The 15735-nt window shown below is 42.2% G+C and overlaps 2 protein-coding genes across 3 annotated transcripts in view; one reads left to right on the forward strand and one right to left on the reverse strand.

The window, feature by feature from the left end:
• LOC111952386 (leukocyte elastase inhibitor) lies at positions 1-5056 on the reverse strand. Its single transcript, XM_023971004.2, has 7 exons — positions 4969-5056; positions 4565-4823; positions 4183-4320; positions 3849-3966; positions 3581-3723; positions 3014-3178; positions 1-677 (listed from the first exon to the last, which is right to left on the reverse strand). The coding sequence occupies exons 2-7, from the start codon at positions 4814-4816 to the stop codon at positions 228-230; spliced, it is 1266 nt and encodes a 421-aa protein (XP_023826772.1). The 5' UTR covers positions 4817-4823; positions 4969-5056; the 3' UTR covers positions 1-227.
• LOC111952384 (SUN domain-containing protein 1) overlaps positions 858-15735 on the forward strand; it is a 27171-nt gene continuing 12293 nt past the window's right edge. Inside the window, exon 1 of one of the 2 annotated variants that reach the window (XM_023971001.2) lies at positions 858-961. In XM_023971001.2, the coding sequence (XP_023826769.1) occupies positions 943-961 (19 nt within the window). In that variant the 5' untranslated portion in view covers positions 858-942. Of the gene's footprint in view, positions 962-11848; positions 12008-15735 lie in introns of those variants that run through there. The other variant, XM_023971000.2, reaches the window with a different exon arrangement.

A 15735-nucleotide genomic window follows, 5' to 3' on the forward strand; every position in this document is an offset into this window, starting at 1 on the left:
TACATAGAGAAACTTTCACTTTATTATATCATTGATGATTTCCAATACATTAAATTTCACAAACTATAAGCACAAGAGAGCTATATTACATAACAATACATAACAGCACTATCCACGTAGTAAAGGTCAAATACAGACTCGGTACACAAGATCAACAATAATCAACTAAACTGTGAAGGGCTCTCTTGCATTACATAACATGTTTTTCAAAACATTATTTTCCCTTCCTACAGAGATYTTCCCTCCCTGTCACCCTCCTCAGGTGAGGAGAACCTGCCCAGAAACAGAATGGATTGGGTCTGGTTGTGTCTAATGAAGAAAATAAAGGGGTGGTCTGCCGTGAAGTAATGCTTGTTACTTAAACCGTACGATATGCCGTCTGCCACTGTGGACGCACCTGCCTCTGTGCCTCTCTCGTTCACTTCCACGAAGGCCTTGTGGGCTACAGTGGATAGGTAGACCCTATCTTCATCTTCCATCGGTGCGCTCATCCCAGATAGGTCTGCTCTGTCCTGGTCGAACACATCCACCATGCCCAGCGAGGCCAGGGGTGTGTTCAGCTGGTAGTCCTCCTGCAGTTTAAACTTGGGGATTGAAACCTGGACTTCGGTCCTCGTGCCCATTTTCTGCCGTCTGGTCCACTTGTGGATCCTCTCCGGTGTCAACGCTCTCCCCAGCTGTGTCAGACAGTGGAGAATGACAAACAGGGGATGATGTAACCACAGGAGGTTGGTGACACCTTAATTGGGGAGGACGGCCATGTGGTAATGGCTGGATCGGAATACGTGGAAAAGTATCAACAACATCAAACACATGGTTTCAATGTGTTTGATTCCATTCGCTCCGTTCCAGCCACTATTATGAGGCGTCCACCCCTCCACTGGATGTAAAACAGCACAGCTCTACATTGGCGGTATATGAACCTTGCTGCCAGTCTTACATATGTTAACGCATTTAAAAGGTAAGAAGAGATATGTTTTTGTTGTCAGTTTGTGGAGAAATTTGCTTTGTGACATATTACTTTCCAAGCAATTAAATGACAGCAGAGGTTTTCACTATATCTACATATGAGTGGAGGCTGCTGAGAGGAGGACGGCTCATAATAATGGCTGGAACGGAGCAAATGAAAAGGCATCAAACCACGTTTGATGTATTTGATACCATTCCACTGATTCCGCTCCAGCTATTACCACGAGCCCGTCCTCCCCAATTAAGGTGCCACCAACATCCTGTGCTTCATATTGGAAAAGTTGTGGATGTATGATCCACAGAGTATTGAACCATGGTCTTCCACGCAACACAAGACTAATAGTTCTCTGAGCTGTCGTGACTTGACTTTAACATTAATCTGAAGACTGTTATTTATCTAAATTACTGAAATATGTTTAATTGTTACCTAATTAAATTAATCATGTAACGAGTAACTCATTAGGATCTGGGGCACCACGAGAGCGGTTCTTTAAAGAGTTACCATCTCCCCAATTAAACTCTAAAAGGTCTTTACCTATCACATCTATAAACAGTCAACTTATTAATCATAACCTCGTATCATATCATCATTCTGAACAGCCGTACCCTCCTTGCATCTGCAAAAACCCGAACCTTACTTCAGTACTACACAAATTGGTTTATTTATTTACTAGCTAATTAAATGGTAACACAGGATAAACATACACAGTTAGTATGTTAAAAAAAAACAGGTCCCTAGCGGAATGACAAGAATGTGGCTGCTTGTTACAAAAGAGATGGAGAGGGCGGGAGAGAGGGGGACAGAGACACTTAACATTGGTACTTTCAGAAACTACTCTCACTTACAGTAACCATATACTTTGCACACGAACCGCTGCTTGTTTTGAGTAAGAAATCATGAATGCATTTACATGAAATGCCTTGGTACGCCGGATCTCTCTCTTGGAAAGGGAGTCGGGCATTTTCGCGGCACGCTTGTAAGGCTCTGATTGTTCAAAAGAGTTCCAACAAGTCTTCTACCGTTGTTCTCCTCTGTAGTTGTCTGGTATCCAGTGACTTGTCATGTAGTCCTGAACAGAACTACAGAGTTTATTTTCCTTCCATTTGCTCTTGAAGATGCTTCTTTGAAGATAGGCTAGCCAGACGTGTAGATGGTTCCCAGTGGGGTGATAGTAGCGTAATCAGTGAGAGTAGCGTAATACGATGGTTTGAGCAGAGTATTAGAATGGTCCTACTTAAATTCGCTTTCGAAGATACTTTACTAAGGACAGCTAATCAGACATAGCAGAGATTGTCCGGGAGGTGACTTTATCGTCTCTACCTCGTGTTGAGATTCACAGTTCAAACCACTTTAAACGTGCAGCTGCAGCTTTATGCTTTTCTGGTCTAGTATGTTAATTTCTTGACTCATCATTTATACAGTTTGTTTGAAAGGGGCGGTTCCATCAGGCTGACACACTCTCTGACCTCACTCGGGGGGCATGACTTGTCACTTGTACAAAGTTTTATGTAAAACAATTATCTCTTATAGTTTCTCAAATCACATTCCTCTCTTAACAGAAACACTTTCATCATTTGTCGTATTACATGCACAACGCATAGTATGGAAACTTCGTACATGTAGTGGGTATACTTTCCAAGTTACAGTATTTCCTTCATAACATTTTGAATGACATCACAAAATAACAAACAAAATTACATTAGTGTTCTGTAGATCGCCTCTGACCATTCCCCACGTTCTATGTTAGAAATATTGTTCCAGTACTTGCTTTTGAACGTGTTAGAGTTTCGTCAGGAAAGGTCTCTTGAAACAAAGGACATGCCTTTGGTGAATATTGGAGAGGGAGACCTGAATTTTCTCCCCTTGATTTACGACAGGATGTGAGTTGTTAATCACCACTAGCTCTTTCCTCCCTTCCTTTGCGGGTGAGAAGGGGTCTGATTTAAATGATTCATTGCAAACCTGATCTGACCTATTTAGATTCTCATGGACAGTCATGACAGAGCTAAAGGCTGGGTCAATAGTGGTTTTGGTTACACCTACCTCCAGTAACTGGTCAGGGTAATTGGAATCTGCAGGCAGAAGGAAGAACATGCTCAGCTCCTCCCCTTTATATGGAAGCTCCAGGATTTGGAGTTTGAACTGGGATATGTAGTTGTATGGTAACTTCTTGACTTGAACCATCATCTGCACCTGTCTTTTCTCATTCTGAAACCACACAAAAGAGACAGGGTCATACATCAATAATCACAGTACAAATGACACACACGCGCACACACACACACACACACACACACAACACACACACACACACACACACACACACACACCACACACACACACACACACACACACACCACACACACCACACACACACACACACACACACACACACACACACACACACACACACACACACACACACACACACACACACGTAATCCAGAACCATGTTTAAGGACTGTATTTCCACAAGTTTTATGGCTTGAGCAATTGGTGGGACTCGTTGCAATTATGCAATTGTTGCAGACAGTGGATTTTCCACACTGATTTCAGAAGTATGTTTTTATGACTCAAATGGAGGATTTTCAGACACTGTAGTTCTCTCACCTCATTGACTTGAAAGGTTTGTTCCATGGTATCAGCTTCATGGAACTCACTTATCCATTGTGCTTTAAAGTAGACTGCATTCACAAGAACCAACCTGGTCATGCTGCTTAGAGCTTCAGGTTTCAACATCACTTTAATTTTATCTGTAGATAAAGAACACAAATAATGAACGGATCCAACTACTGTAGTTGGAGCAGACACATCCTTACATTAATGTACAATACCGGTAGTTATATTTTACACTCCTGATTTACACCAGTCATCTTACTGTCTGTTTTCTTTTCCACCCAGCTGTTGATTTGTGCTCTGGACTCCTCTGCAGCCCCTATGAAGTCCATAGCCTTCAGCTCTGCATGGTAGAACTTCTGTGTGGCTTCAATGAACTCCTAGAGGAACCCTAAAGAGTCACTCTCAACTAAAGCAGCCGAGCGTAGTACCAAAGAGTCTAGAGTAGAATATTTCCAATGGTCATCAATTTATTTCCTATATTTACACAATTCTCAAGTTAGGGGAAAGAGGAATGGCAACATTTGCAAACAAGGCAGTGATATTCAGTAGGGCTACTGCTGCTAGATATTTGGGAAGTAGCTGGTCTAACTCACTGGGAAGAAGTTGAAGGTCTCTTCTCCATACAGGCAGTTGACCAGTTTCAATTGGCATGAAGCTGAGGGTTTGTTGATGTTTGAGCTGAGTTTTTGAAAACCAGAGTGGACATCAGTGGCAGTGTCGAGACACAGGGTCTAGGAATAGTAGAATGAGTGAGTAGTATCTCTCACACACACTTACCAGGTTGAGTGCTGTGGCAAAGACAGACAGGGCTGGTAAATGATTAAATACACATAGAACAAAATTGGTTGCTGGTGTGTGTGTGTGTGTGTGTGTGTGTGTGTGTGTGTGTGTGTGTGTGTGTGTGTGTGTGTGTGTGTGTGTGTGTGTGTGTGTGTGTGTGTGTGTGTGTGTGTGTGTGTGTGTGTGTAGGGCTACCTTTGCCATCTGCTCGGCGGTGTTTCCTTTGGCCCCCAGATAGACCATGGCCAGAGCTGAACTGATGCTCAGAGGGGAGAAAAATATGTTTCCATCTGCATGGTTTTCACTCAGTGTACGGTAAAGGTCCAGAGCAAACCCTGTGTTGGAGTTCCGAACAGTGGCTGAAGGGTTGTTGAAAGGTATTGCCTCACCATCTTTGGACCTATTTGGACTTTGTTGCCGAACGCAGCCGCTGAAACCAGATCCCATCTCAACTCTGCGAAGAATTATGGACGAGAAAGGCTACTCATCCATAATTGTTGTAATGACATCAATATAGATTATATTAAACAGATGTCTGTCTGTAAACAATGGCTGGTTGCGGGACTATGGAAAAATAGAGATAAATATAGTCTACTTACATTGGTACTTGTCGTTGCTCTGAAACCCCTTTTCCTTCTACCGTTTATCAAGGAGGACACTTCTTTTCCAAGTGGGAGTGGTTGCAGGAGGAGATAAAGATGTGGTTTCACTTTTCTCAGTGGTTTCCTCTCCCATCGACTCTGTGTCATTTACAAGCTATAGAAATAGGCCTCGTTGTAAATATACATGTATCTATGTGGGTCTTACAGGCACTAATTGGTATTTTGACCAATCATATCAGATCTTTCCACTTCAGATCTTTTTCAAAGCTGATCTGATTTTCTGTTTTCAAAACTAGATTATGAACAGAGTTGACWAAGTTTTGTAGGCTTTACCCTTTGTAAAAGTTTATTAAAACCTTAGTTCTTTAGAGGAGTGCAAATGGTAATTGAGTTTTTGCACACTCGCACTTCAGAGTAGGCGTTCCCTAATGGAAATATGCAAATCATGCTAGAACGTGCCAATAGGATCTCGCAGGCTCGTGCTTGACTCTGCCCCCCTCCTTGCTTGTTTTGCCCACTATGACTCATTTGTTCCCATTAGAAACGACAGGTTGTGGTCTATCTTGGTTGAGCTAAAACATCTTTGGTGGGGCGTTGCCAAGGCGTTCACTCGTTTGAATTATTAAATGGCGACATCATGTGGCCAAGGCAGAAATACACGCAATGAAAGCAAGGTGGAAAGAGTTTATGAATGTATTTCTTTATTTTAAATCCCTAAGGTCGATGTCCGCGCCCCCCCCTGAAATCGAATTAGCATAATACAAAAATCCCCATACAAATCCATCAGTTCAAACTAGAGATATCTGTTTTTTTCATTGGATGCATCTCAATCCCCTGTGTGGAAAGATGAGACTCACGAACACGATGGTGTTTTGCTATACGACCCCCACAAGCATGTTGGGACTCCTCTGAAGTCAATCTGCCAATTTATGTCTGTAGCGTCCGAACAGTTTGGGCTACACGCTAAAATGACCCCACTGTGGGTGAGACTCTCACAACAAGTACATGTCGGTTGTTTTGCTCAAGGACTAGGACTCACAAGACTCACAAGAATGGAAGTATATAGAGACAGTTTGGTGACAAAAATATTTTTCATGTCGTGATACTTTAAGGGGTCTTAAAATTCCAAATCAAATAGCAAAATGCACATGACCAAGGGTGCTCCATTCTTAAAGGGGACATCAGTAATTAACAGAACATAACACTTGGTATGACCTTCTTTAAACAATCCATATAGCTTAGGGGAACCCCTGTCCCCACCCACCTTCATTAATACCATAAGCAACAGACTTGCAGCGGGCCTATGTCCTCTCTCCTCTGGATTCTTTCCTCCATGACCCAGAAACCGATAAGTGTTGGTGGAGTGTGTCAATTTGTTAGTAAGCAAAAGGAAAACGGTTCTCCCCTCATCGATACCCTCCTTTCAGCGAGGAAGGCAAGTGTAGGCTATCCTACCAATAGAGATAGATAGAGAACTCATCTTTGTATCTGTGCTAGTGATGTGTAGATCAGCAGTTTTTACACCTGCAACCACCTGCAATTGCTAATAACCCATCTGATACAGCAAGACTATATGTGAAAAAGTAAAAATCTAAGGCCCCCACCCGACCCTAACCAGCTAATATAGAAAATGAACTGCAGGCTACAGTCCAAGACAGCGGAATTTTTTTTTTTTACAGGGTGTGCATGATTTTTGTGCCTAATTTATATATGTTTCTGCTTATAATTTCCTACATTTTGGTAGGCTACTTGTTAGTCAACTTGTCTATAATTAGATACAGTGCATTCTGAATTATTTTTTTTACACATTTTGCTACGGCATTATTATAAAATGGATTAAATTGTTTTTTTCCCCCATCATTTATCTACACATAATAACCCATAATGACAAAGCAAAACAGGTCTTTAGATTTTTTCTTTTTGGCACACCTGGATTGGGGGAGTTTCTCCCATTCTTCTCTGCAGATCTTCTCAAGCTCTGTCAGGTTGGATGGGGAGCGTTGCTGCACAGCTATTTTCAGCTCTCTACAGAGATGTTTGATCGGGTTCAAGTCCGGGCTCTGGCTGGGCCACTCAGGGACATTCAGAGACTTGTCCCAAAGTCCCTCCTGCGTTGTCTTGGCTGTGTGCTTAGGGTCGTTGTCTTGTTGGAAGGTGAACCGTCGCCCCAGTCTAAGGTCCTGACCGATCTGGAGCAGGTTTTCATCAAGGATCTCTCTATACTTCTCTCTGTTCATCTTTCCCTCGATCCTGACTAGTCTCCCAGTCCCTGCCACTAAAAAACATGCTGTGGGGATGGTGCTTCACCGTAGGGATGGTGCCAGGTTTCCTCCAGACGTGATGCTTGGCATTCAGTCCAATGACTTCAATTTTGGTTTCTTCAGACCAGAGAAACTTGTTTCTCATGGTCTGAGAGTCCTTTAGGTGCCTTTTGGCAAACTCCAAGCAGGCTGTCATGTGCCTTTTACTGATGAGTGCCTTCAGTCTGGCCATTCTACCATAAAGGCCTGATTGGTGGAGTGCTGCAGAGATGGTTGTCCTTCTGGAAGGTTCTCCCATCTCTACAGAGGAACTCTGGAGGTCTGTCAGAGTAACCATCGGGTTCTTGGTCACCTCCCTGACCAAGGCCCTTCTCCCCCGATTGCTTAATTTGACCGGGCGGCCAGCTCTAGTAAGAGTCTTGGTAGTTCCAAACTTCTTCCATTTAAGAATGGTGGAGGCCACTATGTTCTTGGGGACCTTCAATGTTGCAGACATTTTTTGATACCCTTCCCCAGATCTGTGCCTCGACATCATCCCGTCTCGGGTTTTGCTTTGACATGCACTTTCAACTGCGGGACGTTATATAGACAGGTGTGCCTTTCCAAATCATGTCCAATCAATTGAGTTTACCACAGGTGGACTCCAATCAAGTTGTAGAAACATCTCAAGGATGATAAATGGAAACAGGATGCATGCACCTGAGCTCAATTTCGAGTCTCATAGCAAGTGTCTGAATACTTATTGTTATAATGTATATACAGTTGAAGTCGGAAGTTTACATACACTTAGGTTGGAGTTATTAAAACTCGTTTTTCAACCACTCCACAAATTTCTTGTGAACAAACTATAGTTTTGGAAAAATCTACTTTGTGCATGACACAAGTAACGTTTCCAACACTTGTTTACAGACAGATTATTTAACTTATAATTCACTGTATCACAATTCCAGTGGGTCAGAAGTTTACATACACTAAGTTGACTGTGCCTTTAAACAGCTTGGAAAATTCCAGAAAATGATGCCATGGCTTTAGAAGCTTCTGATAGGCTAATTGACATCAATTGAGTAAATTGGAGGTGTACCTGTGGATGTATTTCAAGGCCTACCTTCAAACTCAGTGCCTCTTTGCTTGACATCATGGGAAAATCTAAAGAAATGAGCCAAGACCTCAGAAACAAAATTGTAGACCACAAGTCTGGTTCATCCTTGGGAGCAATTTCCAAACGCCTGAAGGTACCACGTTCATCTGTACAAACAATAGTATGCAAGTATAAACACCATGGGACCATGCAGCTGTCATACTGCTCAGGAAGGAGATGCATTCTGTCTCCTAGAGATGAACACACTTTGGTGAGAAAAGTGCAAATCAATCCAAGAACAACAGCAAAGGACCTTGTGAAGACGCTGGAGGAAACGGGTACAAAAGTATGTATATCCACAGTAAAACGAGTCCTATATCGACATAACCTGAAAGGCCGCTCAGCAAGGAAGAAGCCACTGCTCAAAAACCGCCATAAAAACGCCGGACTACGGTTTGCAACTGCACATGGGGACAAAGATCTTACTTTTTGGAGAAATGTCCTCTGGTCTGATGAAACAAAAATAGAACTGTTTGGCTATAATGACGACTGTTATGTTTGGAGGAAAAAGGGGGAGGCTTGCAAGCCAAAGAACACCATCCCAACCGTGAAGCATGGGGGTGGCAGCATCATGTTGTGGGGGTGCTTTGCTGCAGGAGGGACTGGTGCACTTCACAAAATAGATGGCATCATGAGAAAGGAAAATGATGTGGATATATTGAAGCAACATCTCAAGACATCAGTCAGGAAGTTAAAGCTTGGTCGCAAATGGGTCTTCCACATGGACAATGACCCCAAGCATACTTACAAAGTTGTGGCAAAATGGCTTAAGGACAACGAAGTCAGGGTATTGGAGTGGCCATCACAAAGCCCTGTCCTCAATCCTATAGAAAATTTGTGGGCAGAACTGAAAAAGCGTGTGTGAGCAAGGAGGCCTAAAAACCTGATTCAGTTACACCAGTTCTGTCAGGACGAATGGGCCAAAATTCACCCAACTTATTGTGGAAGGCTACCCGAAACGTTTGACCCAAGTTGAACAATTTAAAGGCAATGCAACCAAATACGAATTGAGTGTATGTAAACTTCTGACCCACTGGGAATGTGATGAAATAAATGAAAGCTGAAATAAATCATTCTCTATACTATTATTCTGACATTTCACATTCTTAAAATAAAGTAGTGATCCTAACTGACCTAAGACAGGGAATTTTTACTAGGATTAAATGTCAGGAATTGTGAAAAACTGAGTTTAAATGTGTTTGGCTAAGGTGTATGTAAACTTCTGACTTCAACTGTATATATACATATATCTTTTTTCAATACATTTGCAAAAATGGCTAAAACCTGTTTTTGCTTTGTCATCACGGGGTATAGTGTGTAGATTGATTGAGGAAAATGTTTTATTTAATCCTTTTTTAGAATAAGGCTGTAACGTAACAAAATGTTGAAAAAGTCAAGGGGCCTGAATACTTTCTGAATGCACTGTATGTTGCCCAAGAAGACTACAATAAACCCTTTCTCACAAATTATCGAATGAATGCTTAAATCTAGTTGACATCAGTAAACTTTTCTCTGTCAGCTCTGCTTCTTCTAAAAGGCATTTAGGGACTGAGGAGAAAATGCCATAACTCTGTGCAAAATTTCCAAATGACATCCGTTTGACCGGTTGTAAAGATATTAAGACGATGTGAGAGGTTATAGACCTACAGTCAGTGTCCACATTTCAGTTTCCATTTAACCCATCCGAACAGTAGACTACAGTTCCCTTGAAGGGCCATTGGCCTATTTGAAGTCCCCATCTTGTGACTTGTCTAATTTGTATACCGCCTCACAATCATCACGCTCCTATCATCCTCTATAACTACTTCACCAAATCATTCCCAAACATGACTTTTCTGGCCCTCACATCTCTTTATTTTAAATTCTCAATTTTCTAGCTTTTCTCTTATTGAATTAAACTCCGATGTTGTCCTTTTTGCCGAAGTGGATCGACAACCTTTTTCTGCCCGCTCCCAAAAGCATATGATTGGCGTGTAGGCTATTTGGTGTGGGTAAAGTTAGATGGTGCGTCATCAGCACTCCATTTTTGGTTAGACCGGCCATAGCCAGGTGCACCGCGGGTCATCGTAATGTTTACATAGAGGGTTAAGATAACTAACGTAGCAGGTTAGGATAATTAAGGTGGCAGGTTCAGAGAATTAAGTTAACGTTAGAAAAGGAGTTAGGTTTAGCTAAAACGCTACAGTTGTCAACAATCGACATGTTGTGCAACCCAATCAGCCAGGCAAAACGGTATTGAGTGGCAACAAATCTGCCCAATTAACTGATTCGCTTTTCCATACATCCTGTTCTGTTGATCCGCCCACTTCTGTTGACACGCCCACTTCCAGACACTCCATGTAATGCCGTTACCCATGATTTTTTTTAAATCAGCTATTGATTTCTTGAAGTAGAAAAGTATGCAAACAGAAAAAAGTATATGCTTCTTATCCTTTTGCCTATAAAATGTCTTGCACAACTAGCTAAATTTGTTTTTAATCACTTTATACATTTATTTTGTAACGTCGTTTGCGTGACTGACTGATCTACAAAAAACATGGAGTAGTTATTTATGATTTATGAATATTTATTTTTGTTGAACAGTCTGCCGGCAGTTGCCTGCAATGTTAACTGCTATGTCAAACAAGCCCTCTCATTTAATACAAGCGTATTTTTTAACACTTTCCCTCTCCTCTACTACCTTTAACGTGAGGCCAGAGAGGACGGCTCAGAGAGGACGCAGGAGTCGAGCAAATTTAATTGAGAAAAGGAAAGGCCACTGACTCTGGGTTGTTGGATCGACTATGTCCATAATGAACGTGCTCTTATGTTATGTTTTTTTTTTTTATTCATCAAGCAATTCAATATTAAATTGCACTTTATATTAATTAATTAAACTTTAACTTGAAAACGTAAGGATAGCAAGGCAAACGTATTTTTTTAAAGTCAACCAATGTTTGACTTCATAATCAGTTCTCTGAGACTTGATTATGACGTCAGGCATTAGTCGATGTAATATGGACAGTGTCGGTACAACAACCAGTCAGGGATCTTCTTCACTGACTAGACTGAGAACATTATACAAGATTTAGGTAATATTTTCTAAATGTCATGTCCTTGGTTTTATCATATGCGCATGTTTAGCCTATTTTCCCATACTTTTATTAATTGATTTCACCTCGCAAGATGCAAAGGAAAGTTGCCACGATTATTAATTAATCATTCAATAGAAAGGGGGGAAAACTGTTGCTGACCAGATATTGCCACAGGGTGACGCGTAAAAAAGACGAGAGCTCCTAATAAGAAGCCTTAACTCAAAATAAGAGGGTGTTTTGCAACTGTCTGTCTGGCCCGCGGACTCCTCCTCCACCTAACTGTCAGTAGCAACGTTCTGGTTGAGTCCCGTTTGCCCTGTGCTAGCAAATACTGTATCATATTTTTTTTGTGAAAGTGTTACGAAGAGCCAACAAAGGGGTTGGCTCTTTATACCCCGTCCTGTCTGTCACTAAGTTGTTGTTCGGAAATGTATAGGGCTGCTGGTTGCAATTAGCCAAGTTATCGTTCTATTTGAGAGGGGTTACATTTGAAAGCTCGCCGCCTGGGACAAGGAGCTCGCGCTCTGCCTCTGCCTTACCCACGATGGCGACCCAAGAAGCGGGTAAGTCAGGACAAAATATATCCGTTTGTTTACACCAAGTTTGTTTATGCATGTTTAATGGTACTAGCTAGTTACAGTAGCTATGCTGTGAACTCGTGACGTGCTATAACTAACAGTTTGCAAGGCAGATTAATTACTTTTTTCTCATATGGGGATGATGCTGTTTGTGTCCGTGAGACGGCGGCTGAAGTGTCAGCATCTTGTTGATAAAACATAACGCGTACTGATGAGTTCATCTTTGACACACACAGACTTCTGAGAAACAGTTTACAAGCTTCTAGGGGCACAGTCAACACATGTCCTATTATTTAGATGGCAATTATGTGCTGTTTGCTTTAAAATGACTCAGCCGGGTTTTTTCTTTCCTGGTCTCTCTCTCTCTCTGTGTGTGTGTGTTGTGGTCTATTTTTCTTATGTAGCCTGGCTGTGTGTATGGCAGTAGTCATGCTAGCTCTGCCAACAATGCCTCCATGACCTGCCACTCCCTTAACAGGAACACATAACGTTCAAACCCTAACTCTCCTCTCTGATGTTCTAGGAGGAACATCATCCAATTTACTAATGAGGATCAGCTTCAAGCTGTTACGGAAACACACGTGTCTTTGTTTATGTGTATTTTATACCGCTGTTCTCCTGTATGTGTGTCAGGTCTAAGGATGCTCTTTTGTAGTGTGTGGACTGCATTTGTGTCCCCACGTAATTATAGGCTATATAGGCTATAGCTGTAACGTAACAAAATGTGGAAAAAGTAAAGGGGTCTGAATATTTTCTTTTTTCGTAGCTTGTAGCTAGCTACGAAAAAAGAAAATATTCAGACCCCTTTACTTTTTCCACATTTTGTTACATTACAGCTTTATTTAAAATTTAAAAAACTCAATCTACACACAATACCCCATAATGACAACGTTTTAAAAAAAAAAACATACATTTTTATAAGTATTCAGACCCTTTGCTATCAGACTCGAAATTGAGCTAAGGAGCATCCTGTTTCCATTGCTCATCCTTGATGTTTCTACCACTTGATTGGAGTCCACCTGTGCTAAATTCCATTGATTGAACATGATTTTAGAAAGGCACACATCTGTCTATATAAGGTCCCACAGGTGACAGTGCATGTCAGAGCAAAAACCAAGCCATGAGGTTCAAGGAATTGTCCGTAGAGCTCCGAGACAGGATGATGTCGAGGCACAGATCTGGGAAAGGGTACAAAAAATGTCTGCAGCATTGAAGGTCCCCAAGAACACAGTGGCCTCCATCATTCTTACATTTAAGAAGTTTGGAACCACCAAGACTCTTCCTAGAGCTGGCCGCACGGCCAAACTGAGCAATCTGGGGAGAAGGGCCTTGGTCGGGGAGGTGACCAAGAACCCGATGGTCACTCTGACAGAGCTCCAGAGTTCCTCTGTAGAGATGGGAGAATCTTCCAAAAGAACAACCATCTCTGCAGTACTCCACCAATCAGGTCTTTATGGTAGAGTGGCCAAACATAAGCCACTCCTCCTCAATAAAAGGCACATGACAGCCTGCTTGGAATTTGCCAAAAGTCACCTAAAGGACTCTCAGGCCATGAGAAACAAGATTCTCTCGTCTGATGAAACCAAGATTGAACTCTTTGGCCTACATGCCAAGCGTCACGTCTGGAGGAAACCTGGCACCATCCCTACGGTGGAAGCATCATGCTGTGGGGATGTTTTTCAGTGGCAGGGACTGGGAGACCAGTCAGGATCGAGGGAAAGATGAACGGAGCGAAGTACAGAGAGATCCTTGATGAAAACCTGCTCCAGAGCGTTCAGGACCTCCGAATGGGGCAAAGGTTCACCTTCCAACAGGACAACAGCCCTAAGCACACGGCCAGGACAACACAGGAGTGGCTTCGGTACAAGTCTCAATGTCCCTGAGTGGCCCAGCCAGAGCCCGGACTTGAACCTGATCGAACATCTCTGGAGAGACCTGAAAATAGCTGTGCAGCAACGCTCCCCATCCAACCTGACAGAGCTTGAGAAGAATGGGAGAAACTCCCCAAATACAGGTGTGCCAAGCTTGCAGCGTCGTACCCAAGAAGACTCAAGGCTGTAATGACTGCCAAAGGTGCTTCAACAAAGTACTAATTAAAGGTCTGAATACTTATGTTAATAATACTTATGCAAATAATACATTTGAGAAATTCTAACTTGTTTTTGCTTCATCAATTTAATCAATTTATAGAATAAGGCTGTAATGTAACAATGTGGTGGAAAAAGTCAAGGGGTCTGAATACTTTCCGAATGCACTGTAGATGAGAGGGGTTGATTAGATTGCAGGATCAGGGAAGGAAAGAGGCGAGGAGAGCTTAGGGAAGGAGGGAACTGAAGGCTATTGTAATAAGAAGAGGATTGGGAAGCAGGATAAAGCGCTGAGACGGCAAGAGACGCCATTTTCAGTGGAATAGAGGATTTGAGAGAATTAGCCTATGGTACAATATGTTCAGTGATGCTAAAGCTTATTTTCACACCAGAGGAAGGTAGTGTATTCCAGACTCCATTGCATAACAATGAGAATGCTATTAATGTTGGCTACTTGAACCTGGCTGGCTGGATGTTTTTACCCAATCTCATGGTGTTGGCTCAATCTCACTTGACCTACATCAGTGTCTTTTTGTCTGTCAGTAACCATGGAAAAGGACATACACTGCTCTATGCCCTAGCAACCTAAACTTGTTGTTAGTTGTTTACTGTAGTCTTGTCAAAGCTGCGGATAGTGTGGGCCATCTTCCTTTTTCGCAACTCTGTTGTCTGAATTTGCATATCACTCACATGTCTGACTTCCTGTCTCACCACACACCACATCCTCTTACACCTTATGCCATGCCTTTACCCTGTATTTTGGCTTCTCTGCAGTACTAGTTACCAGAGGTGTGGACTCGAGCCACATGACTTGCACTCGTCTGACTTGAGTCACAAATTTGATAACTTGAGACTTGACTTGGAGCCTCAAGAATCGGGACTCAACTTTGACTTGAGACTGACTTAATTATCTTGCCAGGTTTTGTCTCTGTGGATTGCTCTCCACGCAGCCAGAGACAGTACCGCATTTGCAAAAAACAGATTGGGTAGTGAAACGCACACACTGCTCTCTGATTGGACCAGCAAACTGTCAATCAAAACAGGTCTGAGCTAGTGCAGTGAGAAGGTTTTGTGTGAAACTGAATGGGGAAAATTACATACAGTGCCAGTCAAGTTTGGACACACCTACTCATTCAACAGTTTTAATTGGATTTTTACTATTTTCTACATTGTAGAATAATAGTAAATCAAATCAAAATTGTATTAGTCACATGCGCCGAATACAACAGGTGTAGATCTTACAAGTGATGCTTACTTCCGAGCCCCTAACCAACAATGCAGTTAAAAAAAATAAAAGTAAAAGTAACAAGTAATTAAAGAGCAGCAGTGAAATAATAATAGCGAGGCTATATACAGGGGGGCCTTTCTCTGACACCGCCTACGGCTGTAGAACCTTTTGAGGATCTAAGGACCCATGCCAAATCTTTTCAATCAACTGAGGGGGAATAGGTTTTGTCGTGCCCTCTTCACGACTGTCTTGGTGTGCTTGGACCATGTTAGTTTGTTGGTGATGTGGACATCAAGGAACTTGAAGCTCTCAACCTGCTCCACTCCACTCATCCCGTCGATGAGAATCGGTCCTCTTTTTCCTGTAGTCCACAATCATCTCATTTGTCTTGATCACGT

The sequence above is a fragment of the Salvelinus sp. IW2-2015 genome, linkage group LG26, assembly GCF_002910315.2.
Source record: "Salvelinus sp. IW2-2015 linkage group LG26, ASM291031v2, whole genome shotgun sequence".
In the NCBI taxonomy this organism is placed as follows: Eukaryota; Metazoa; Chordata; class Actinopteri; order Salmoniformes; family Salmonidae; genus Salvelinus; species Salvelinus sp. IW2-2015.